The sequence below is a fragment of the Capricornis sumatraensis genome, chromosome 16 (assembly GCF_032405125.1).
Source record: "Capricornis sumatraensis isolate serow.1 chromosome 16, serow.2, whole genome shotgun sequence".
Classification (NCBI taxonomy): domain Eukaryota; kingdom Metazoa; phylum Chordata; class Mammalia; order Artiodactyla; family Bovidae; genus Capricornis; species Capricornis sumatraensis.
This window is the reverse complement of record NC_091084.1, coordinates 44745952-44771598: the sequence shown is the minus strand read 5'-3', so window position 1 is coordinate 44771598 and position 25647 is coordinate 44745952. Positions and strand designations below refer to the sequence as shown.

The 25647-nt window shown below is 41.8% G+C and overlaps 1 protein-coding gene across 3 annotated transcripts in view; it reads right to left on the bottom strand.

Annotated features, from left to right (window-relative positions):
* Positions 1-1513: 1513 nt before the first annotated feature.
* SBF2 (SET binding factor 2) overlaps positions 1514-25647 on the bottom strand; it is a 499999-nt gene continuing 475865 nt past the window's right edge. For all 3 annotated transcript variants that reach the window (XM_068989002.1, XM_068989003.1, XM_068989004.1), the window contains 8 exons: positions 13968-14094; positions 11678-11805; positions 10294-10527; positions 9077-9181; positions 7490-7683; positions 6742-6829; positions 4230-4361; positions 1514-3247 (listed from right to left, as the gene is read on the bottom strand). In XM_068989002.1, coding sequence (XP_068845103.1) covers positions 3149-3247; positions 4230-4361; positions 6742-6829; positions 7490-7683; positions 9077-9181; positions 10294-10527; positions 11678-11805; positions 13968-14094 — 1107 coding nt within the window. In that variant the 3' untranslated portion in view covers positions 1514-3148. The remainder of the gene's footprint in view (positions 3248-4229; positions 4362-6741; positions 6830-7489; positions 7684-9076; positions 9182-10293; positions 10528-11677; positions 11806-13967; positions 14095-25647) is intronic.

Genomic DNA, 25647 nt, shown 5'->3' with positions numbered 1-25647 from the left:
GCAGGGTAAGGGAACCCAGGAGAACAGCTCTGTCATGTGGCTTGCAGTCTCGGGTTTTATGGTGATGGGATTAGTTTCCGAGTTGTCCTTAGCCAGTCATTCTGACTCAGAGTCCTTCCTGGTGGTGCACGCCTTGTTCAGCCAAGATGGATGCCAGAGAGAAGGATTCTGGGAGGTGGTCAGTTGTTGTCTCCGTTTGACGTTTCCTGAACTCTTCTGGTTGGTGGAGGCTTATTAGTTCCCTGTTCCTTACCAGGACCGCCTGTCATAAAACAACTCATGCAAATGGTTACTAAGGTGCCTGGCCAGGGTGGGCGGTTTCAATGTGCTTCCCCTAACAATACTGTTTTATTCTTGGCTTAATTCATAGCTCTGATTGCTGTAACTGAGGGCATTTCCTGATTATCAGCCTGAGATCTTGAGATTATTCAGAAATTCTTTATGAGATAATGGAGTTACTTAACAAGTCTTAAAAGAACTCTGAATGAAATATCTATAAACATCAATTTTCATTGAGAAACAAATTAGCTGTACTATTAACAGTTAACACTCCAGCTCTGGAGTGAGGTCATCAGGTAGAGGGGCTAGGGAGGTAAGAATGAAGAACCTGGGCTGAAAGTTTTGGGGAGTGGGGCCTGTGCTTCCCTGGGGCTGCAAGAACCCAGGCATAGAAAGGCCTTGTCAGGGGAGCCGCAGGGCCAGGGCGCCAGGCCCATCTTTCTTCCTTGGAACGCAGTGCCGTTCTCCCCGCACAGCTAAGGCTGAGGAACGAAGGGCGGCCTGACACTCTTGGGCTCGACTCCAGCTGTTTCCCTTGTTAGTCATGTCAGGGTCACAGCGTGCAGAACGGCAGGTCCCAGGAGTCCTGGAGGCTCAGGAAATTGAAGGCTCAGGAGGGCGACGATGGGGCCCTTCCTTCTTCTGGATCTCCAGACTTGGGGGTTCAGCCCTGAGAACCTGCATTCTGTTGGCTCCCCATCCAGATGTAGTCAGGGTCCCCAAGGTAAACTCCAAGAGCTTAATGAGAGGAAGTGTGGTCCAGACTGTGCTGTTTAACAATTTCCTGAAGCAGAAAAATCTGCTTCTGAACTAGCGTTTGATTTCTCCTGCCTAAAATTCTTGCCAATTGCCATATGCCACAGGTGGCGAAACTGCAACCTGGAAGAGGTAAAAGACTTAGCCAATTTCACACAGCTCATCGGAGGCACTGGGTGGGAGTGGCAGCCTTAGGCCTCTTCCCTAAACTCTGCAGCAGTGTGTTCAGAACCCAGAAGCTGAGGCCAGCGTTTCCAGTGTCTGGTTACTTCCTGAGCAAAGGGCAGTGACGACATTGATAGAACCAAGGCAAGAAATGGGTTATGCTGTGTCTTACCCTTGAACTTTTAGTCCCATGTATGAATCATGAGTGTTGCCTCCTGAGTGTCCCGCAGTGCACAATGAGCTTTATTTCAATAAGTGAGGGATGCTTTTTCTTAAGAAATAAGTTTAATTCAAGGTGGTTAGTGAATACAAGGCATGTAGTGCCTTCATGAAAGTTAAAAGAATCCAGTTACAAAAGAAGCACTGTGTAGTCTCAAATAGCTGAAGGTACAGTGGGCTCCATATTTTACAGAGTACAAAAAATTATTTCATATACAAAGAAAAATACAAATAATGTGCAAAAACCATTTTCACAGGTGGCCATTTATAAAATGAAAATGATAGAAAAATCCTTCATTCTTATTACCCCCGAATTTCTTATATATTAACACAGTTCTGTTTCCTCGTGTGTAGATAATTTTAAATTTGAAAATCTGATTTTTCATCTACAAAGTGGCTTTTAAAAAGGGAACCATTTTAAAATTACTGAAATCTTATGAATGAATCAGTTAATTTTATATTAAATTATAAGCAGACTACCTGAAAAACAAGGGTATAGAAATCATATATACATATTTTTGAAACATTAGTTTGGTATTTAACATATTAACATTTCAAAACAAATGTGATGGTCTAGCTACCTACGACTCCAGTTGACCACAGTGGCTGTTGCAGAAAAGCGGTCTCTGTTCACTGTGAGCAAACAGCATTCCTGTATCTCAAGCTGGACAAACACAGGTTATCAAAAGTACAGAAAATCTAACGACTAAACAAGTCCTTAAGTTCACGTGCAGAGGTGCTGTTTGGGTATCCTCCAGTCACGCCACGGTGTGACCGCGGTCTATACAGCCCTTGTCACAGGGGTGGTGTGCTCATGAACAGCTGGCTTCTGTCTCTCCAACATCTTCACTTTATTAGAGTTCAGTGCAAGTGGCTGTTTTGTGAATTAGTGCATCCAGCTTTTTGCATGTTATTTTGTGTAAGAAGCTGTCAGGGAGCAGAAGAATACATGGGACCCTGAAGTCCTGGATCCTCAGGGCACCTCTGGCCTAGGAAAATCCAGTGTTTTGGAAGCCGTGTTTTCCTGCATTGGCCTGGTGATTACTGCACCATTCCCTGGCCAATCTTTCCCATCAGGCTATTCTGTGGGCCCCTTGGCCTGCCTGAGCACTGGTGGTCTTGCTGTGAACCCCAGCGCCGAGCAGGGATCCTGGAAGCACCTTTGGCAGCACCAGAGAACCAAGTATCTCTAAGGTTGGGCAGTAAGAGCAGGAGCCTCCAACGGGAAACCTATGCAGAACAGAAGATAGTCTTGGAGGATTTTGAGTTTTGCTTGTCAGGAAGTTCTCCAAGGAAGTTATGATCTTGGAGAACAGAAAGGATCCAGCTTTCATGAAGAAGGACCCAGGTGGGTGGTAGCCGCTTGGCCTAGGGGATGGGTGACAGATGGCTCAGGAAGCATTCTTCTGATCCCTAACCATGAGGGATTGTTCTAACCACTAGGTTAGAACAACCTAGTGCAAGACACAGGGAGGGCCTGGGGCTCTTGACCAGCCTTGCATGACACACCTACTCGGCTAGGACGACCTAGCAACTGCCGAGAGGGGAACTGCCGAGAGGGGAACTGCCAAGAGGGGAACGGCTAAGTCTGGGCAGGAGAACCTCAGGCCCCAGGATGACTCATCAGGACTGAGCAGGAAGCTGTCAGCTCTTCAAGGATTCATGCACTTTTTCCCTATCTGGCAGCACAAGCCCTTCCTCCTCCTTCTGTGTGGGCTGACCATGGGTATCAGGCATCAGAGATACAGCTCTGGATCCTGTCCATCCACTGTTGGGCACTCTGTCCATCCTGGGCACAGAAGTTATACACGCGTTTGCTGGTCTTGAGCTACAAAAAGAAAGGAAGAGAAGCAGAGATGACGGCAGGGCTAGTCTACAGGTTTGGTCATATGAGCTAATCAATCCTTGTGACCTTCCCTTTCCACGCTACCCCGGAACCTCCGTATTTCTCTGCTCTCCACTACTGTACTGTCATTGATTACAGAAGTGATTTTACTTTCCTGGTCCCCAGAGTCACAGGGGATCTTAACAGAAGGGTCTGCAGAGAAAACATATTCCAGAAAAGCCTGACTTTGCACCTTCTTGACTAAGAGGGTGTGGAATAGCTGGAGCCTCTTGCCTCACCCATGCACTGCAGCCATGCAGCAAAGGGGCCAAGAAGAGTGAGCTTCATCCACATCATGGTGGGGCTGGCTTTCACATTCCCTTCCCATCTCTTTCTTTAAGTCTTCAGCTGGGGCCTCACTGGGAGTTCAGAGTCAGGGAAGCGGCCTCACAGTCTGAGCAGGGCACTAGAGTCTGACCTGTGTTCTGTATGAAGTCTTGCTTGGCTCTGGGGACTACATAAGTCCCCTATCATGTGGCCCATAAAATGTCCCAAGGCCTGCTGAAGATGTCAGGGAAGACAGTCATCATGTGTGACTAATGATGGTTTTTTTTGGATGATCAAGCTTGAAGACAAAAAGATATAAAAGGGAAGTGACATCTGTTTTTGACAGAAGGTGATGAGTGAATAACAATATTTAACAAGGAGTTCCTCTGCTTCCAAGTGTAGTTGGATACCTTTTGAAGGAGTCTTTTGTGCAAAGCAACATGCAGCCTTTATGAGCCATAAGGACAGCGGGGAGAGGTCAGGTTTGGGGATTAAGAGTGCTGGCTTCAGGTTCTGCAGCAGTTCCCGCAGCCAGGGTGGGGCTGTGGCCCATCTGTAGTCACCATCAACTGCTCTGAGGCCCCGCCATCCTTGGAGTGGATGGACTGACTGTAAGGGATTATGTGCAGAGAGCCAGGAAAAGACAAGGTCAGCTTACATCAAAGAAAGCCTTGTCACTCGTGTGCTTCGGGGCGCCCATGCTGGGGCCGGCAGGGATGACCATTTCTACTTCAGCCAGGTCGATGTGGCCCTTACAGCTGGTGTCCTCACCCGAGTCATAGTATCGCAGCTGGAACCAAAGGACACATGGGATATGAGACCCAGGAAAGGGAGACAGTAGGGCTTTCAAAAGGTAGGCTTTTCCCATATCTTGCTCAACTATGTCTGGAAGAACAGACAAGAAATTAAAAACACTGTCTGCTTCTAGGAAGAAGAATTAGGTAGCTGGGAGAAAGGGTAAAAAGATACATTTTTTGAAATTCGAATAAATGTATTACATGTAAAAGAATAAAAACATCAACAACTGTAAAAAATATATGGAACATATGAATGGGGGGTTAATGTTTAGAATGTATACAAAATTCCTAGAGATTGAGAAGAAAAAGATAAACAACCTAATGGAAAACTGGTCAAAGGATTTCAACTGGCAACTCACAGAAAAAATGTGAGCAACCTATAAACATCTGCAAAGGTGAACAGCCTAAACAGTCAAAAGTAAATGAAATCAATGAGATTTCACTTTTCACTTAGATTAAGAAATATTTAAAATGGTTGACAATATTCAGGTTGAATGGAAGGCATGAGGTATTCATAAGCACCGTTTGTGGGGTTATAATTAGTCAGAAGCCTAGTAGAGGACAATCTGGCAATATGAACTAAAAGCTAAAATGCTTACACCTACTGATACACCTTTCCCACCTCTAGGAATTTATCTGACAGAAACACCCCCACAAGCATGCAAAGACACACAAACAAACAGGTTTCCTTCCGCACTCCCTCCATCAGCTAATGATAAGATGTATCTGCCTGTCAGTAGGGTCTTGGTTAATTAAATGATGGTACATCAATAGTATGGAACGCTATACAACATTTACGAAATAAGATCTATGTGAACTGGTAGGAAAATATGTTCAAGCTATACTATATCTGAAAAGCTAATTACCAAATAGCATGTATATATGAAGTGGTTTTTGAAAAACAGTGAATAGCTCAACATTTGACTGAGGGTTACTATGTGTAAGGACTAGATTTCACTTGAACTAAATCAGTCCGGATTTCAGAAAGTTGCACGGCAGGAATGTGTCTGGTGCCTCCGTCACTGGCCTGTGATTCTGGCCTCAGACTTTTCCCTGCCTCTCTCTGCAGGCATGACAGGAGTAGTACAAATAGAAACCTGTATACCTTCTGCATTAAATCTAAGAGACTGTCAGGAATGCAAGTATAATTTGATGTAACTGTTAATTATAGAAACATCATGACATTCTCCTATGTTTTATTTAGTGGTTTAATGGGACTTTTCTATACAATGTAGGCTCTAATTTCAAAGACAGTGCTGTTTAAAGTCCAGTTGCCTAAAAAGGGCTTCCACTGCATATCTGTAAAAAAAAAAAAAATTTCTCTGTATCTGTAATCCAACAGGATCCTGTGTAGCCTTTATGAAACTCCTTGAGCAGAGTGAGAGGTGGCTGATGCCCACATAGAGTGCTCATCTGGCAGGAGTCCTCTAGATGCAGCCCCAACCAGAGCACCGTGCTGGGGTGCAGCCCGTGTCTTTCTCAGTAGACTCCATGTCACATACAAATGCACTGAGAACCTGCTCAGGGCTGACTGGTTAGTTCTAAGGCAGAGTGAAGTCTCTGGTCAGACCATGGGAGGACATGTGACTCTCCAGTGAATGATGCAAAGAGGCTGGAAGTTTGCATAGTGTCCCCCTACCCTCCAAGATCACCAGAGCAAGGATTCTGACTCTAACGACTGTGGGGAGAGCAGGGGTGGGGGGGCTAGAGCCATAGCAAAGAACCTAACAGTGGGGAAAAGACTTCCCAGAATGGTCTGGGAGGGCCAGGCTAGTGTCTGCCCATTGTGGATTTCAGGTTTGGATGGGCACATCCCCTCCTCCCTGTTTTAAAGCTCCCTCCCTCCTCTGTTGCTGTCACCTTTGAGGGATAATGATGCCTTCTTTAGTACAGGGATGGGCACAGAGAAGGTGTTCAAGAAATGTTTGTTGAATAAATTAACACCCTCGACTTTGAATGGATGCTTTGTGCTGTCGAGATGAAGTGATCTGTGCTCTGGAGAGTGTTCACAGGCACAGGCTCTGTGTGTGCATGTGGTATGCAATACCCTGAAACCCTGAGGTCCTCCCCTGGCCTGGTTGTGGACAGCAGGCAGCAGGAGATGCATGAGCATTAGAAAGCAGAGTTTTGTTGCTCCTGATGCTCTGGGCGCCTGGTCACTGCCTCGGTCACACACACCTGCACTTTCTCAGAGGGCTGCTGGGTGCCCTCGCACTGGCTCCACGGAGGAGCCCCCAGGTAGCTGGTGAGAAGCCTCAGGGAAGCATTCTGTGCATGGGGGCTGTGCGTGTCTGCTGGGAGTCACACAACAGCCAGAGACAGAGCCTCGCCTGGGGAGAACTGGCTGCTACAGGCTGTGATGGTGCTCATTACCTGATGCTTTGTTACATCCAAAACAAACCAACGGGGCTTCCAGCCTTTCAGCAAAGCCCCTCTTTTGTACAGCGTTCCCTCGAAGGACCTAGAAGTAATGATGACATGGCGGTTAATATGATTTTACACGTGCTGTAAAGGCGCTATCTGCTGTTTTTGTTGGTCAAGACTCTGTTTCCCCTAGATGATCCAAAAAAGATCAGTCGGAGCTCCCCCCTAGAATTCCTCTACTAGACTCTCAGGGAAAGACTGCCTCATTCTGCTGGGATTGCCAAGCTTGTGAGGTTTGGAGCTCTCAGTAGCCATCCTTTGTACCACGCTGGGGTTCACGCAGCCTGTACAGGCAGCAGAGCTGGTGAATGAGAGAAGCCTGAAGGTACTGTGAGAAACTGGTGCATCCTGGCCTTCTCACCTCATGTGAGTAAATTCCTTTCTGCTTGGGTGAGCATGTGCTGGATCTCAGAAGTCTCCCACTGGAGAAGTGCTCACTAACACACATTCCCTCAAAAGACCAGGCAGATAGGAGATAGTAGGGCCCGCCACAAAAAACTACAACCTTCTGGCCTTATTTTAGTTATAATTTTGACTTTTCCTCTTCCAAGAACCATCTACCACATTTAAAACAGAAACAAAGAATTAAAGCGGATCCTTTTTAAGTTGACAGACGTGGCACGGCCTAGGCCCAGCTGATTCGAGGGGGGCTGGGAGAGCCTCTGCTGCACCCCCTGGCAGGGCTCACAGCATCTACCTGTTCTCGTCGTTCTTGGGCGTGTACTGGCTGTACAGCGTGGCTGCTCTGCGGTCCACCCCGTTGGATGGGGGGACACCAGTGTTCTGGTCTTCTGCCACGTTGCTGTCTGGAAGGTGGAGCTGAGGCCTCTTCTGATAAAAAGGGAGGTTGGTGGACACAGTTCCTGGGGAGCCTGAAGGGTATCTCTGGGGCTGAAAAAGAACAGGAGGTAGGAAGGCTTTACCAAGACTTTAAGCAACTAATCTGGTAATTTCACTTCTAAAAATTTACCTCAAGAAAGAAACTGGATCATATATATATGTCTATATAAAATATGTATATAAAGATGCTTACCTTGGAGGTTTTTTTTTTTTTTTAACGTAGCGAAAAACTAGAAAGTACCTAAATGTCTATCATTATGGGGCTAGTTAAAAAAAATTCTGAACAATGGAATTCTAGACAGCTGTTACAAAGGATGCTGATTTATATGCGACAAATGGAAGGACACGCATGCCATATATTAAGGAAAAAAGAAAGCAGGTTTAAAAACTACGTCTATAGTAAATCCCTTTTATATATGTGTTTAAAAGTCTGAAGGCATAGTGGTTTATTTCTACGTTATAAATTTTGGGTGATTTCTATTTTATAACTTCCTGTGTTATAAAGGAATACATACTTAAAGGAATACATATATCTCATATTCATAATCAGAAAAAAATTAACAAACTATTTTATTCTTAGAAAAAAAGCAGTAAGACTTCATCCACCTGTGGCCTGTCTGATAATAGCCCCTGAGTTGCCACTTGCAGGCAAAAAATGGCGCCTCGAGGACCCCTTCTTACAGGGTCAGAGGACATTTTCTTCTATACTCCATTCTCCTTGACCCCTCTGTGACATCTGACCCTGCTCACCTCTCCTTTCCTCAAGTGCTCTCATCTGTCCTAACCTCCCTCTGCTGCACTTGGAGCCGACCTGCTGTGGGTTTGGCCAGTGGCCTCCCTGTGTATCAGCCGTGTTATCTGGGCCTGAGCCTGCAGGCATGAGCCGGACGCCACTGACTCACTGCGGGTTAACAGGACGCTAAGGTGTGGATGCTCAGGGGCTCAGCTCAGCCCATTCCACATTTTACAGCTTAAGGGGTGGTGAGAAGCAGAAAATGGAGTATTTGGTATTAAAATATTTTTACAGTAAATGTTTCTTCATTTAGAAACAAAAAGGGGGGGTGAGCAACAGAGAGTGGCATATTTTACTGTTTTAAAATATTTCATTTTCCCTATTTCTCTGGGAGCCAATAAGACCTTGGCATTCCCTTCTTCCCTCCCCTCCTGTGGCAGAAAACCAGCTGAAACCACAGAGGTGCTGAGATAGAAAAAACCCAGTAATTTCCCCCGGATTTAGGGCACTGAACATAAGTATCATATCACTGTGGTAGAGTGAGACACTCAGGAAGTACTCGGTCGTTTGGAACTTTCTGCCCTGGACCCTCAAGGCATGACCCCTCTCTTTGGCCATAAACGTCCTGGGTTACGAGTGGCAGAGGCCCCAGCTGACCCAGTGCCCTCAAGAAGCTCAGCAGCAGCTCTTCAAAGGGCTTTGCCAACTCACATGGTCTGCTCTGGGCTCTTCTTTAAGGTCCACGTTTACCCGTTCCCACAGCTGCTGCCACTTCTCAGGGGTTTGGTTCAATTTATGCTCCAGTCTTTCAATTTCCTACAGAGAAATTAAAAGTTTTTTTTTTTGTTTTTTTTTTTGACAGATTAAGTATTGGGTTGGTTAAGAAGTTCGTTTGGGCTTTTCCGTAACAGCAGACAAACTCAAACGAACTTCTTGGCCAACCAAGTCTTTCACAGAAATCACGGTGCTCCCCAGAGCCACAGCTCCTCTGAGCAGTGGGCCCAGGGCCTCAGAGGCCTCCCAGCCAGAAATGGTGGTGGCGGGAGTGCTAGCTGGTGTGATGCACTGTGGCAAAGATGATTTATTAGGATCTGTAACCGGGCCTCTTTGTACAGATGGCTTAAATAGAGAGATGAAATCTGTATCCGAACACCTTCACCCTTGGCCAGCCCATAGGAAATCTGATGGCCACAGCAGAAGGTCAAGCACTAGGCCTATGTCCAGACCCTAATAGCTGAGGTAGATGAGAAGTCTGTCCTGGACAGAGAAACCCCTTGACTCTGATGATTCAAACCAGATGTAGGGAGAATGAACCAAGAAATGCCCAAGCCTGGCATTTCCCTCGGCCAGGGAGACTGAGAGCAGAGCAGCGGCCTCTGTGACGGCGCTCTCACACACGCTTCTCCTGGTGGGAAGACTGAATGGAGAAGGCTCTTCAGGAACTGTCTGGCCTGTGTCAGGGCTCAAACCCTTCCCTCAGGGCCACTGCTCTCCTCATGGGGGCTACTGCCAGAATGGCTTCACTCCAGAATATAACTTGTAGAAGACGGCTGGCAGTACTCCCATCAGACCATCAGCTACCCACACTTCTGACCGGGGGAAGTACGGCACCCACAGAAGTCATAACCCAGGCCTGACTCCGGCTCTTGGCCAGATGAAACAGCTGGGAAGCTGCGAACTGCTCCACTTGCTTGAATGCTTCCTCGTAACAATGAAAAACTCCCTTCTACTGAGACTGTTTTCCAGTCCCTGTGCCTGGATCTCCAGGGATGCTGGGGAGCTGGTCTGGTTTCCACATGTTCTACGGTGCTGGCAAGAATGCTAGCCAGGAGCTGGTGAACCAGGCTTCACTCAGCCAGGTTCCCGAGGCCTCTCGTGCCTTCAGGAGCCCAGAGCCTTGGGAGTCTGGCTTCACGTGGCTGACTTACACTGAAAAGGCTGGTGAGAGCGTCGGGCTGAGCGGAGCTGACATCATCGTAGCATGGCCACACGGTTCTCCTCTGGCTCTGGGGCCTGGCTCCTCCGGCCAGCTCAGAGTCTTCAGAGGGCAGCTGCTTGGGGGTCAGCATCATCCAGTCATACGAGGGCCCTGTGGAAAGCGTCTCCTCTATATAGTAATCCCACTTCTTGAGGCTGGAAACATTTACACTGGGCTTCAGGGCCTGTTTGAAGAAAATTCTGAAATGTAGTTTTATCCTGACCTCAAAGTAGCCCAAGCTTACTGGCAGGCCAGCCCCCGACACTGCAGGGTCCAGGGAAGAGGATGAACAGAGGTTCTCATTACATATGTCTATATATTTAAACATTACACATCAATATAACTATTAGATAAAGTATGTTCTATCCTCCTACCCTGACAAATATAACTTCCAAATGACCTAGAAGGCCAGGTTTCAGTTGAGAATTCTCAGACTCCTCGGCACTGGGGGAGGCTGGTCCCAGTTCCCAGTTGTTGGCCTAAACCTCTGCTGCTCCTGGCTCAGCTCTGTCCTGCACTCTGAAGGTCTCTTACGAACATGCATGTATACCCCAGCCCTGCAGATGAACTGTCTGCTCCCTGACAAATGCTACTCCTTAGTGGCCCTTTGGCTTAGGAGTGTACTTACTGGCTTAGGGAAGTGGTCTGGCAAGTAATTTGAATTTGGGCAAGGAATTCTGAAGTACCAGAGTGTGGTCTAGATGAAGGAGGAGCATCTGAGCATGTACCCTTGGTTTCTCACACACCTCATAAGGAGGGTGCATGTGGAGAAAGGCCAAGGTGGGGTCCTATTGTTCTGGGGCCCAGGGTCTGGCCTTTTTGCCCATGAGTGGTGGTGGAGAGCTCCACTCCACTGCAGAGCCTATTTCATGTAGACGGGCATGGCAGAGCATGGCTGTCCCTGAGAAGTCAACCTTCTTGGCTGGGCTCCAACCTTCCTGCTTCTCATAGGGTTTCTTCCATGGCTCTGGTATGAATGGACTTAGGGAAGTCTTTTCTGAAGTACTTTAGGTTTTTCAGCTTAGACAGTATGCTGAGGGTTTAAGTTTTGTTTGTTCTCCTTTCCCAGGGCAAGTTGATTTGCTCTGAGTTTCTTGAAGTTATCCTCTCTATGTCTAGGGGGCCAGCTCCTAATTTTTCTGGTCAAGAATTCGGTAACAGACTTCATTGCATCATAATCTAAACCCAAAGTGTATCAACTTTGAAATAACTTCTGGTATGAAACCTAGTCAAATGTTTATAAAAAGCTTAAACAGCTTATATATGCTCAATGTAAGGAAAACTTCAACACAGAAATATTCCAAAAATGCAACATAAATGCTTTCTTTCTTTACCTCTATTTCCACTGGTGAATATAAATAATTAAAGAAAACGGGACTCCTCTTGTGCATTCTATCAATACACTCCCAAATACAAATTCCTTTTTTGGCATGCTTGTCTCCTTTATCATCAAATAAAGTTCCTGGAAAAAAAAATCAGCAAAACAAAAGTCAAATAAATCAATAGTTTGCTTAAAAATGTGATGCATGTAGCAGATGAAAAATGGAGCCTTTTGTATGGCTCTAGAAACATCACTGCATGGGCAAAAACCTTAGAAAATAACTAAGGAGATAGGAAAGGACTGTAGCAAAGCTAAAGATAGGAATGGGCTTCACAGCTATATGGAAACAAATCCAAATGGAAGGAAAACATGTGCTGAAGTTTTCCCAAGTATTTAGCAATACATCATGACGCCCCCCCAGGCCACATCCCACGTCTATATCTAGATTCACAGAGGTCCATGCCAGCAGACATTCTACACATTTTTCCAAAAAGCTGGAAGGGAAATGATTTGATGAGACTCAGTTAAAAACAAAAATTTATGTTTCTTTATAAAGTTGCTGGCTGTTTATTACAAAGCTATTTAAAGTGTTTTCTTTGTTTGGTAGTTTACATACACCACACATCATGGTTAGGGAGACTGTAGATGTCAGATGCGTGTGGTCTGTATCCTTGGGGAGGGTGGCATTTCAGGTACTATATTTGTACCTTTCAGTCTGTTACTTACATGAGCCTGCTTTGTTTTAATAGAGAGGAAAGTGTGTTAGCATGAGGCAGGAGGTGTTTCTTTAAAAGGCCAGCAAGAGTGCCCCTCTGTCTTTTCTTGCTTTAAATGAATAGACTCAGTCAAAAGTTAATAAGCATTTTATTTATCATAAAATAATGTTTCATGCCCAAGGCTGCACAAAATCTTATGAGGGGCCCCCAAGACATGGAGTTTTAAGAGTTGGACATGATTTAGAGACTAAACTAGCACCAACACTAATTAATGTTTCTTCTCTACCTGTTAAGTGTAGAGTGCAGAACAGTAGTTCTCAACCCTGGCCACTCATTTAAAAAAGACAACAACAAAAAAACAGGGGCTTCAAAAAGTCCTAGTACTTAGGTCTCACCTCAGACCAATTACAGAATACGAGAATAGGCCCCAGATAAAAGTCATTTTAAAAAGTTCTCTAAGTGACTCTAATGTCCACTGTAACCAGCTCTACTTAATGTCTTCCCAACACAAGGGTGACTAAAAAATTAAGGTTTCTGATTGTGATGTGTGGAATGACAATTTTATGAGTCAACAAAGGTCTGGAAGTACAAACAGGAAAGGAAATGGTCACACCAGTGCTGTCTCCCTTACCAAAAGTATGAAATATTGTACTAGACAAGTTTAATAGCATGCATTGAAAAACAGTATTTCTTGCTTTCATATTTTAAACTCAGAACATTAGTAAACATTTTCAGCCATTAAGAGAATCCTCTTTATGAATATTCAGTATGTATAATATACTGAAAATAAACAGTAGACATAACATACTGCTTTTCTTTATTTGATTGTCTTCTTAACAAAAATACTCATGTGTATCCCCGTTTCCCCCTCCCTATAACAACAGCACAGTAAGAACGTAAAATCCCTTGGGGAACGTTTACACAGGGGCTGACCAGCTTTCAAGAATCTATTCTTTACAACTGTTACTGCCATTAAAAATTATAATAATGGTGCTATCTAAAATTTATTGAGTTCTTACTATGTGGTAGCAACTGTGCTAAGAAATTTACAAATATTTCCTAATGTGGTCATCCTGGTCCAAAAAGGGGTGTGTGCTATTATTATCCTCATTTTAAAGATGTGGAAACTGAGAAAACTCGGAGTGGAACCTAACCTATCCTAAGTATCGATACTTGGCTGGTAACTGGCAGTGCTGAAATTTAACTGTATTCTGTTTGCTCCAGAGCCCGTGGCCATAACTGCTATGCAAACTGCTTCCAGGGGAGCAGTAACCTACCAGCGTGTACCAGGGATGGAATAGCTAGGAGCCAGGTGTTTCTCCACAAACAGTGCTACTGTGTGGAGATAGTAAGATAGTAATTAGCAGATTGACGTTTTCAAAGGTGCTACATGACGACCATTGTCAGTCCCCAAGATCTGGCACAGCACATAATCTCACTCATTCATGTCCATCATACTTTCACAGTTCAGAATAAAACACGAAAGTGGCCTTGCCACACTTGGGGGTGATTATTTTATTAGAGTTTTTAATTAAAAATACATAAAACTAACAAAAAAAGACTGAACAAGGGCATGCAAACACGTACCGTGCTCTAATCTTTCATAGTCTGAATCCAGGAGAAATGTTTTAAAGCGATTAGACACATAGTGGAAAGCCAAGAACTTTAAGTAATAGAGATTGAATTCAAACTCAGTTGGATACTGGTTGTGAACCTGAAACACACAAGGCAAAGAAAAGAATAAGAATTAAATGGAACAAAAAGTGGACGCCATGCCACTGAACACTGACTGAAATGCATGGGAGGCCATTTGGTGACTCAAGTCAACTGAATCCCTAATAGGAGTGGAAGTGGGACGTGAACTAGCCCTTTGCCAGACACCACGCTAGGGGGTTTTATGAGCATAATCTCATATAATCTCCATAACAACACTGCAAGATACGCATTATTTTTTGCTGGATTTATTGAGCTATAATTGACATATAACATTGTATAAGTTTAAAGTGTACAATACAGTAATTTAATACACAAATCTATTGTAAAATGATTACCGTGTTAGTGTTAGTTAACACCTCCATAACCTCATATGATTACCGTTTTGTTTTTGGGTGGTGAGAATATTTAAGATCTACTTTCTTAGCAACTTTCAAGGATATAATACAGTAATGTTAACTATAGTTGCCACGGTGTACAGTGGATCCCCAGAACTTTCTCCTCTTAAATCTGGAAGACAAACATCTCCCATCTGCCACCTCCCCACAACCCCCAGCCTCTGGTAACCACTATTCTACTCTGTTTTTATGAGTAAGGCTTTTTAAGGTTTTACCTATAAGTGAGATCATACAGTATTTATCTTTCTCTGACTTATTTCACTTAGCATAATTCTCTCAGGGTTTATCCACACTGTTGCAATGGCAGGATTTACTTTTTTCTCATGACTGAGTGATATTTAATGTTTATGTATATAATGTTTATATTTATAACATATACATCATCTGTAGATGGATACTTAGGTTGCTGCCATTTCTTGACTATTGTGAATAATGCTACAATGAGGTATCTCTGAGATAATGATTTTATTCCTTCTAATATATCCAGAAATTGGATTGCTGGGTCATATGGTAGTTCTACTTTTCAATATTTTGAGGAGCCTCCATGTTGTTTTCCATAGTGACTGAACCAAGTTACATCCCCACCAGCAATGCACAAGAGCTCCCCTTTCTCTACATCCTCTCCCACAGTTACCTTTTGTCTTTTTGATACTAGCCATTCGAACAAGTGTGAAGTGATGTCTTGTGATTTCAATTTGCACTTTCCTGATGATTAGTGGGGCTTCCCTGGTGGCTCACAGGTTAAAGCATCTGCCTGCAATGTGGGAGACCTGGGTTCGATCCCTGGGTGAGTGAGCACTTTTTCATATACCTTTGGCCATTTGTATGTCTTTGGAAAAATGTCCATTCAGATCCTCTGAAGATGAGTATTATCACCCACCCCCAACCCTGTACGAATGAGGAAGCTGAAGATGAGCAGGATTAAGTAATTTACCCAAGGTCACTTACAGTCATGAGCGAGCCCAGATTTGAATCCTGGCTTGTTAGGCTGCACAGTCAGTGTCCCATTTACTTCATACTGGGCTAGATACCTGACAGATAGGGATCATTGTATGCTGCGGTCCTTGCTTTCCAGGCATTTGTGGTGTAACAGTGTGTAATACGATAAGAAAAATTATACTTACAGAAGTTTGGCAGTGAAAGGAATGAGAAGAGAAGGTGGTGGTTTGGGGGGTGGACAGCAAGAGTTGTTTTCCTGACAAAAGAAATGTGTGCCCTGTCTGAGGGCAATGCAGAAGGAGCCAACAGAATAAACTGTGGAGAAAGAGCTGATAACTAAGAGAGTAAGGCCCTGGGAAAGCAAGAATGAATGAGGCCAAGGGTCCAGAAGCAGGCAAAAGCCTTAAAAATGAGGCGGAATAGAAGAGTAGACAAAAAGAGAAGTGTGCTCAAGTGCCAAGGGTGGGAGGGAAGAGCTTATAAAGCCTTTTAACTTTAATTTTCCATCAGTAACTCAGTGAGGTCACTGGAGGGAGGAACAAGGATGAGGGAATGGCATGGAAGGGTGGGAGCAAGGCAGAGCCTGGAAGGGTCACTGGGCTGTGGTGTGCTTTAGGCAGACTCTCTGGAGCCATCTTATGTTGGCAGAAGATAGGCTGATGACCTTGGGACACTGCGGTCCACCCAGCAATCTCACCTCTGGACTGCTCATTCTCTCATGACCAACAAGAGAATTTCACTTGGTTGAGATAAGTTCCAATCATAATTGTATTTGCTTAAAAGCTGTTTCAAATGAACACTGCAGGCAGGCTGTCTGAAAAGCCAGCTTTCCTCTCCATGTTTAATTTGGCAATGTAGACTCACACTTGGTCAGCCAAGAGAGCGGCATATGTGCAATATGTTGATTACTCAATAGATCAATGGGGGTTTAAAGTCATGATCTGGATACCATCAATTTATCAACCTTTATCACTTGATTAGAAACCTAGATTTCTGTCATGATTAAAGGTTTTTTTTTCTATTAACTTTTTTTTGGCTTTTACACTGAACTAAAACTTTAGTTCATACGTAATGCAAAATAAAATGGAGGCTAAGAAGATGTATTAAAACAGTCTGACTCTTCTGCACTGTTGCAAACTGTGGATGGACCTGCTTTCTTGACCTGAGCTTCCGTCCTTCCTGTTACGTCTGGCCTCCCCAGGACAGGGGAGCTTTCTGTAGGACAACTGGGGTGTGGCTCTAAATAGTGAGGGAGTGCACCATATTCCAGGTTTTAGAACTTAAACTCTTTAGCCTGAGTTCCTGAATTCATAGCACCACCTCAAGGGGCCCCAGTGCACATGATGGAGAAGGGGTGACTTGGACTGTGGCTCTTGGGATAGAAGGAGACAGGTCCAGGATGGAGCTTGGTTCTCTACCATCTGAGAGTTTCAGGGAGAAATCTGCAATGTGCTTGGGTGTGAGCTCCAAGAACAACTTTGTCCCAAGAGCCCTTGGAATAAAACTCCATAGTCACAGGCCAGACCCTTGGCTCACTATTTCCAGGGGAAGAGTTCAGGGCAATTTCCACTGACCTAGTCCATGACAATTCTAAAAACTTAAAAAAAAATTATTAAACAAAGCCCCAGAATAACAAAACATTTCTCTCAGTGATTCTTCTCCATAAAAACCACTTGCTGCATATATAACTGTTATCTTTTCTTGATTATTCTGATATTTAATATGCTTAGGAATATAATTTTAATGACCCACTTCTGAGGTAAAGTAGAATGGAAATGATAATGAATATGACCTTAAGTTGAACTTACAGGCACTCAGGGAGATCAGCCGCTGGGACTAGAAGGAAAACTCCTCTACAAGTGGAAAAATGCTCTCACAGACCACTGTGCTGAGTGACTGACCTCACCACAAACCCTGCACTATACAATTAACGACAGAAAGACTAGACACTTCTTCAAGGCTGCTGGCACTCGCCCTGCTCGAGCTGGAACTGCTGCTTAGAAAACATCCAGGTTTTCTAAGCACTTAAGGGCACCATGGTGTCTGTGTCTGTGTGGCCATGAAGGCACCTGCAGGTGCTAACTGCTTGGGGTTAAAAACAGTCTGTCCCCATACTGGGGTTAATTATCAGGGCTGTTGGAAGTGGAAGAGAAGATGCTGAACAACTTGGTTCTTTTACTTGGTAGCAACAGTTTTAAGCAACAAGCATGTAAAAATTTCTTCGATGGAAAAAAAAAATCAAAGTGACTTGAATGCTGGAGTGATTAATGCCTAGATAACCACATTTGGAATCTGACATTAAGAAACTCAAGGAATTTTCTGAAATGTCTTTTTACTATGATGAAAAATTAAGACCTGATTATGAATACAAGACAAAAATCTCATGTTTAGACTTCTAGTAAAAAAGAAAAATTATACTCTCTCCATTTAGTCCTACATCCCAGAAACTGAGTTTGTCCTGTTAATTGGCTTCCCCCCGCCTTGTCAATAGGACACCTGGACTCTCCTGCCGTACCCCACCACAGTGCTCTCCACAAGGCACAGTACACCAGGCCTTCTCCTCCTCCTGTTAAGTATTGCTGTGATAGAGGAAACGGGATCAAGGCCAGAGATGTCCTCCAGGACTTATTACAGGGAATGAGTGAGAGAGTAGAGGTTTGTTAGCCACTTTTTTTCTTTTTTTACTTTAATGAGGTATAACTGACATACAATAAGCTGCATATATGTAAAGTGTACAATATGCTACATTCTACCATCTCCATACACCTGTGAAGCCATTACCACCATTAACACAGTGAACCTACCAACCATAACTCCCCAGCGTTTCCTGCACCCTCCTCTGCAAGCAATGACTGATTTGCTTTTTGTCACTATGGGTTAACTGGTACCTACTTGAACTTTATATAGGCCTTCCCTGGTGGCTCTGTGGTAAAGAATCCTCCTGTCAATGAAGGAGATGTGGGTTCAATCCCTATGCTGGGAAGATCCCCTGGAGAAGGAAATGGCAAACAACTCCAGTACTCTTGCCTGGAAAATCCTACGGACGGAGGAGCCTGGTAGGTTACAGTCCATGGGGTTGCAAAGAGTCGGACATGACTGAGCAACTTCACTTTACTTCAATGATTTTAATCTGCATTTCCTAATGACAAATGATAAAAGTATCTTTTCATCTGCTAATTTTCCATCTGTATATCTTTGAAGTCAGTATAAATGTTATGCTATTAAAAAAATAGGTTGGTTGTTTCTTAAATATTGAGTTTTGAGAATCCTTTTTATATACTAGATATAAGTCCTCTAGCAGATACATGATTTGCAAATGTTTTCTCCCACTCTGTGATTTGTCTTTTCATTTTTTTTTAACAGTGATTTTGAAAAACAAAAGTTTTTAACTTTGACAAAGTCTAATTTATCTAAGGGAGGCCTAGTGTGCTGCAGTTCATGGGGTTGAAAAGAGTAGGACACAACTGAGCGACTGAACTGAACTGACTGAATTTATCTAATTTATTTTTTAAATTAAATTTATCTAATTTATTTTTTTCTTTTATGGATGATGCTTTTGGTGTTGAATCTAAGATATCCTTGCCTCATAACCCAAGATCACAAGGATTTCTTCCTATGTTTTCTTCTAGAAGTAGAGTATTATGACCCCTTTGGAATTAATTTTTATATTGATGCAAGGTATGGGTCAAAAATAATTATTTTGCATCTGGAAATCCAATTGTCTGATACCATTTGTTGAAAAGACTCTTTTCTACCTATTGTTTAGACATTTTTTATTTAAAATTTTTGTTGAAGTGTAGCTGATTTACAGTGTTGCACTGGTTTCTGGAGCATGGTGAAGTGATTATTTAACATATATGTATGTGTGTATATATGTATATGTATGGGCTTCTCTGGTGGCTCAGCTGGTAAAGAAGCTGCCTGCAATGCTGGAAACCAGGGTTCCATCCCTGGGTTGGGAAGATCCCCTGGAGAAGGGAAAGGCTACCCACTCCAGTATTCTGGCCTGGAGAATTCCAAAGACTGTATAGTCCATGGGGTCACAAAGAGTTGGACATGACTGAGTGACTTTCACATACATATACATCATATATATATATTTATACACACACACACACATATATTCTCTTTCATATCCTTTTCCATTATGGTTTATTACAAGACATTGAATATAGTTCCCTGTGCTATACAGTGGGACCTTGTGGCTTAACTATTTTTTTTTTTTAAGCTAACACCTTTTCTTGTTCTTTTTTTTGTATATATATATATTTTTTTTAATTTTTATTTTTACTTTATTTTACTTTACAATACTGTATTGGTTTTGCCATACATTGACATGAATCCACCATGGGTGTACATGCGTTCCCAAACATGAACCCCCCCTCCCACCTCGCTCCCCATAACATCTCTCTGGGTCATCCTCGTGCACCAGCCCCAAGCATGCTGTATCCTGCATCAGACATAGACTGGCGATTCGATTCTTACATGATAGTATACATGTTTCAATGCCATTCTCCCAAATCATCCCACCCTCTCCCTCTCCCTCTGAGTCCAAAAGTCCGCTATACACATCTGTGTCTTTTTTGCTGTCTTGCATACAGGGTCGTCATTGCCATCTTTCTAAATTCCATATATATGTGTTAGTATACTGTATTGGTGTTTTTCTTTCTGGCTTACTTCACTCTGTATAATCGGCTCCAGTTTCATCCATCTCATCAGAACTGATTCAAATGTATTCTTTTTAACGGTTGAGTAACACTCCATTGTGTATATGTACCACAGCTTTCTTATCCATTCATCTGCTGATGGACATCTAGGTTGTTTCCATGTCCTGGCTATTATAAACAGTGCTGCGATGAACATTGGGGTACATGTGTCTCTTTCAATTCTGGTTTCCTTGGTGTGTATGCCCAGCAGTGGGATTGCTGGGTCATAAGGCAGTTCTATTTGCAATTTTTAAAGGAATCTCCACACTGTTCTCCATAGTGGCTGTACTAGTTTGCATTCCCGCTTAACTATTTTATGTATAGTAGTTTGCTAATCCCAAACTCCTAACTTATCCCTACCCTACCCCCTTTCCCCTCTGGTAATCATGATTTTTTTTTTCTATGTCTGTGAATCTGTTTCTGTTTTGTGAGTATGTTATTGTTATCATATTTTTGATTCCACAAATAAGTGATATCATATTTACCTATTAGTTTTGCATCTTTGTAAAAAATCAGTTGTCCATATACCATAAATATATGGAACTATTTCTGGACTGTCTATTCTGTTACATTGATCTATCTGTCTATCTTTATACCAATTATCATCCTGTTTTGATTACTACAGCATTATAATAAAATCAGATAATGTTAGTCCCCCAATTTTGTTCTTTTTCAAAGTTGTTTTGGCTATTCTAGATCCTTTGCCTTTCCATATGGATTTAATTGAATTAAGTTTGCCAGTTTCTACAAAGTGGCCTCCTAGGAGTTTCATTATGATTACAATGAATCTTTAATTTGGGGAAACTGATTATTTTAACATCGAGTTTTCTGATCCATGAACAACAGGTATTTCTTGATTTATTTCGTAAATATTTTCTCTTAGTAATATTTTATAGTTTGTGTCTAGGTCTTTAATGTATTTTGCTAGATTTCTTCCATTTTTTTGATACTGTTAAAATAGTAATATTTTTAAATTTCAATTTTCCTATGATTTATTGCTAGCATTGATTTTTGTATATTGAGCATGTATTCTGCAGCTTTGCTAAACTCATGTATTTTAGTATCTTTTTTCTTTTTTGGGGGGTAGAGTCCATAGATAATCATGTTGTTTGCGAATAAAGCTAGTTTTACTTCTTCCTTTCCAACGTGGGTGTCTTTATTATTATATTCTTGCCTTATTGCATGGCTATTAAGTTTAGTACAATGTTGAATAGAGGTGGTGAAGCAGGCACTCACATCTTGTTCCTCATCTTAGGGGGAAAGCATTCAATCTTTCATTATTAAGTATGATATTAGCTGTAGGTTTTTTTGTTTTTGATACTGTTTATAGTTTAAGAGAATTTCTGAGAATTTTCACAAGGAAGGGATTTTATATTTTGTCAGAAGTTTTTTCTCTGCATCTACTGAAATGACTGTATGGGCTTTTTTTTTTTTTTTTTAGTCCCTTAACATGTTTTTTAGCTGCACTGGGTCTTCGTTGCTGTGCACAGGCTTTCTCTAGTTGCGGTGAGTGGGGGCTACTCTTGTTGCAGTATGCGGGCTTCTCATTGTGGTGGCTTCTCTCGTTGTAAAGCATGGGCTCTAGGCTTGCAGGTTTTAGTAGCTGTGGCACTCAGACTCTACGTGGGTTCAGGAGTTGTGTGCACTGGCTTGGTTGCCCTTTGGCATGTGGAATCTTCCCAGACCAGAGATTGAACTTGTGTCCCCTGCACTAGCAGGCAGATTCTTAATCACTGGACCACTAGGGGAGTCCTAGTTCCTTAACATGGTGAGTTACACTAATTGATTTCAAGCGCGAAACTGACTGCATTCCTAGAACAAACCCCATTTGACCGTGGTATATCACTTTTAAAATATATTGTTGAATTTGATTTGCTGAAATTCTGTTTAGAAAATTTGAATCTATGACCATCAGAGATACTGATCTATAGTTTCCCTTTTTCTTTGTCAGATCAAGGTAATGCTGGCTTCATACACTGAGTGGCTTTTTGCTTAAATTTTCTGGAAGAGTTTTTGTAGAATTGCTATTATTTCTTCCCTGGGCTTCTCTGTTAGCTCAGTTGGTAAAGAATCTGCCTGCAATGCAGGAGACCCCGGTTCAATTCCCAGTTGGAAGGATCCACTGGAGAAAGAATAGGCTACCCACTCCAGTATTCTTGGCTTCCCTTGTGGCTCAGCTGATAAAGAATCCGTCCACAATCCAGGAGGACCTGGGTTCGACCCCTGGGTTGGGAAGATCCCCTGGAGAAGGAAAAGGCTACCTACTCCAGTATTCTGGACTGGAGAGTTCCATGGACTGTATAGTCCATGGGGTCGTAAAGAGTAGGACATGACAGAGCGACTTTCACTTCCTTAAATACTTGGTAGAATTTGCCAGTTAAGCCACTGAGGCCTGAAGCTACCTTTCTACGTGGAAAGGTTTTGACTACAATTTCAGTTTCTTTACTAGATACAGGCCTATTCAGGTTATATATCTTTTCTCGAGTGAGTCCGATAGTTTGTGTCTTTGAAAGAAATTGTCCATTTGAACTAAATTTTTTATTTTACTGATGCAAAATTGTTCACAATATTCCCTTATGCTCCGTTTACTATCTGTAGAATCAGTAGGGATGTCATCTTCTTCATTTCTAATACTGGTAATTTGTGTTTTTTTTTTTTTCTTTCAGTCTGGCTAGAGGTTTATTAATTTTACTGATCTTTTCAAAGAAAAGCTTTTGGTTTCATTAGTTTTCTTTATTGTTGGCTATAACTTGCCTAAAGGCAAGTCTGCTTCAAATAAACTTAGTTATACTGTATTATGCAGAACTGGGAATGATAGGCATCTCAGCCTATAAATTAATTCTATGTGAGCATTTACCCAAATATGCTGATGAAAAGAGTTTTAGGCCCCTTTCAATCATCATCTGGATTCTGTTGTTCAAAACAACTTTGTATTTATCTTGATAAAGAGCAAAAAAAAAATACAGATTTAAAATGTTAGGACTAACCTGTCTGAGGTATTTTTGGTTTTCTTTTCCATTAAGTACTAAAACCTTCCAATTTCACTTATTTATAAGAAAATATGAAATGGAATCAGGAGAAATATGAGTTTATAGGGTTTTACTTTTTGCCCATATGCCATTAAGTACTTTGTAAAATTTAAAGACTCATAAAAATAAGCTATGACTCAAATCCCAGGAAAAATCAACATTTTGGGAATAAAATATAATAAGTTAAAACTGGATTTTATTTTAGGAATTACAAATATGAAGCTCCAAGAGAACCTGTATTTAATGGTATCAACATTTTAAAAATTATGAGTATTTACAAGACACATCCTGCCTATGGGGTTGCACAGAGTCGGACATGACTGAAGCGACTTAGCAGCAGCAGCAGACACATCCTAGAAAAAACAGGTAGCTAATACTAGTTTTTGTTATTTCACACATTAAGATTTAACAAACATTAACTGTGTACCTTCTGTGCCAATCATTTCACATAAGATTTTTAATCCTTCTGAGATATATATATATATATATAATATATATATATATATTAAGAAACTGAAGTACAAAGAGGTTAAATAATTTGTTAAAGATCAAAAATTAGTAAATGAGACTAATATGCAAACTCAAACGTACTTTATGGGCTCAAACATTAAAAGCTTTTAACGTGTAATTGCTTTGTTATAAAATAGTTTAGAGTATGCCAGTTTTGCCAGTTTTCAGTTGACTGGGAAGCAGGCAGACACCAGAAACTCTTGAATATACCATGAATCCATTAAATGCAGTTATTTTGCCAACATTCATGGATACATTTTAGAGTAACTGACCTATGTGAGGGGGCAGCTTAGCTGCTCAAATATGTACTCACAGGGAAAGCTCACATCTCTAAAAGGCAAATAGCTTTTCTCTTTGGAACAGGACCTAGCATAGTGCTAGCATAGTGCTGGCATGTGATAACTGTGAGGAGAATTCCTATCACTCAGACCAGAGTGAGCCAATTTACAAACTGAACAAACTTCAAAGGCAAAGTTATAACTGTTACTTGTTTTGTTCCAAGTAGGAAATAATGAGAAAGTCCTAAGATGCACTCAAAGATTTAATCTAATGCTGGAATAAAGGAGATGCTTTCCTACACGCCATGTTTTCAAATTCATATTATATGTATGTTTCCCCCTTACTTTTAGAAAGAAATTTTAGGTAATTAAAACACATTTTTTGGATGTATTTTCCTTCTAAGTTTGGTTCAACTATTTTAAGAAAAGGAAGCATCCTGTAATGATATCATCAGAGCTAAGCCAATTTCTTTTGGAAGCAACAAAAAAAATCTGCCAGATGTTGCTATTATGAAACAGTGATCCAGCGTTTATAATTCATCTGACACCTGGATATACTGGCGTAAACAATGGCTTTTTATATGATGAGGCAGTTCTAATTTAAGATCAGTGCTTCATCTGTTTTCTTTGTAACTCTATTAGTACTAATGGGCAAGTCTAAGCATACTTCCATGGATTGCCTTTTGGCATTCAGTGTGTTAGAAATGGTTAATAAGCAGTGAACACATTCCACCTGGGAAAGTTTCACTTGCTGCAGCATAATTTTGCATTTATTTTTTAAAATGTTCTTGGGCCTCGCTCTGTTTCGTGCTCCTGAGAGACTGAGGACAGCACTAATTCGAACTGTCTGCCAGAGGAGAGTCATGTGGAGCATTAGTGTTCACTTGAAAGGTATTCCAAGAAGGCATTTTCTAATGCCTAAAACCAGTACGTAAGAGATGAGGAAACACTACCGTATAATTAAGTCAGCAAGAATCAAAAGCATTGTCTGTTAACTATAGTCTCCTGTTTTTGAATAAATATATAATCCCTTTCAGGACAAAATAAACTACTTCACCAAAACTATCACAGCCAAACATTCTTTAAATACTGCAATTAATGTCATATACTCACTTTGCCATTACTTGCCTGCACTCAGGTAATTATTAGGGTACTAAGCTGAAGGGTTCAGACAAATTTTTAAGAATTTATATTTTAATTGTTTTTTTTTTTTTTTTTTAACATGGTACAACCAGATTTGAAATCATACTAAAGGGTCTTTGGATCCTGTGAAGCACTCACCTGCAACTAATTGAGCTTTCATTAAAAGTCAACTTTTGTTTTCAATTTCAGAACTAACTGGTTTATACAGAATATTTACATTTTAACTCTTGTTTAAAATAAGAAAGTTCCAAAAATTAAACATATGCCCCAAGTTCCTTTATCTAACTTAACAATACACAGTTTAAGCATCTATTGTAATGAATTCTAAAGGTAACAGAAATGTAATTCATACTTCATTTTAGTTTACGTTGAATTGTTTTTGGTTACACCACTAAAGAGGTACTTGTAGAACACAGGTTACTTTCCAACATTCTAGACTACTCATGCTTCTGTTCAACTCACCCAACCCAACAATAAAATACAAGCATTACATTTCAAGTAATTATTATTATACTTGGGACACAATGATATTCCCATCTGTGAGGACAGTG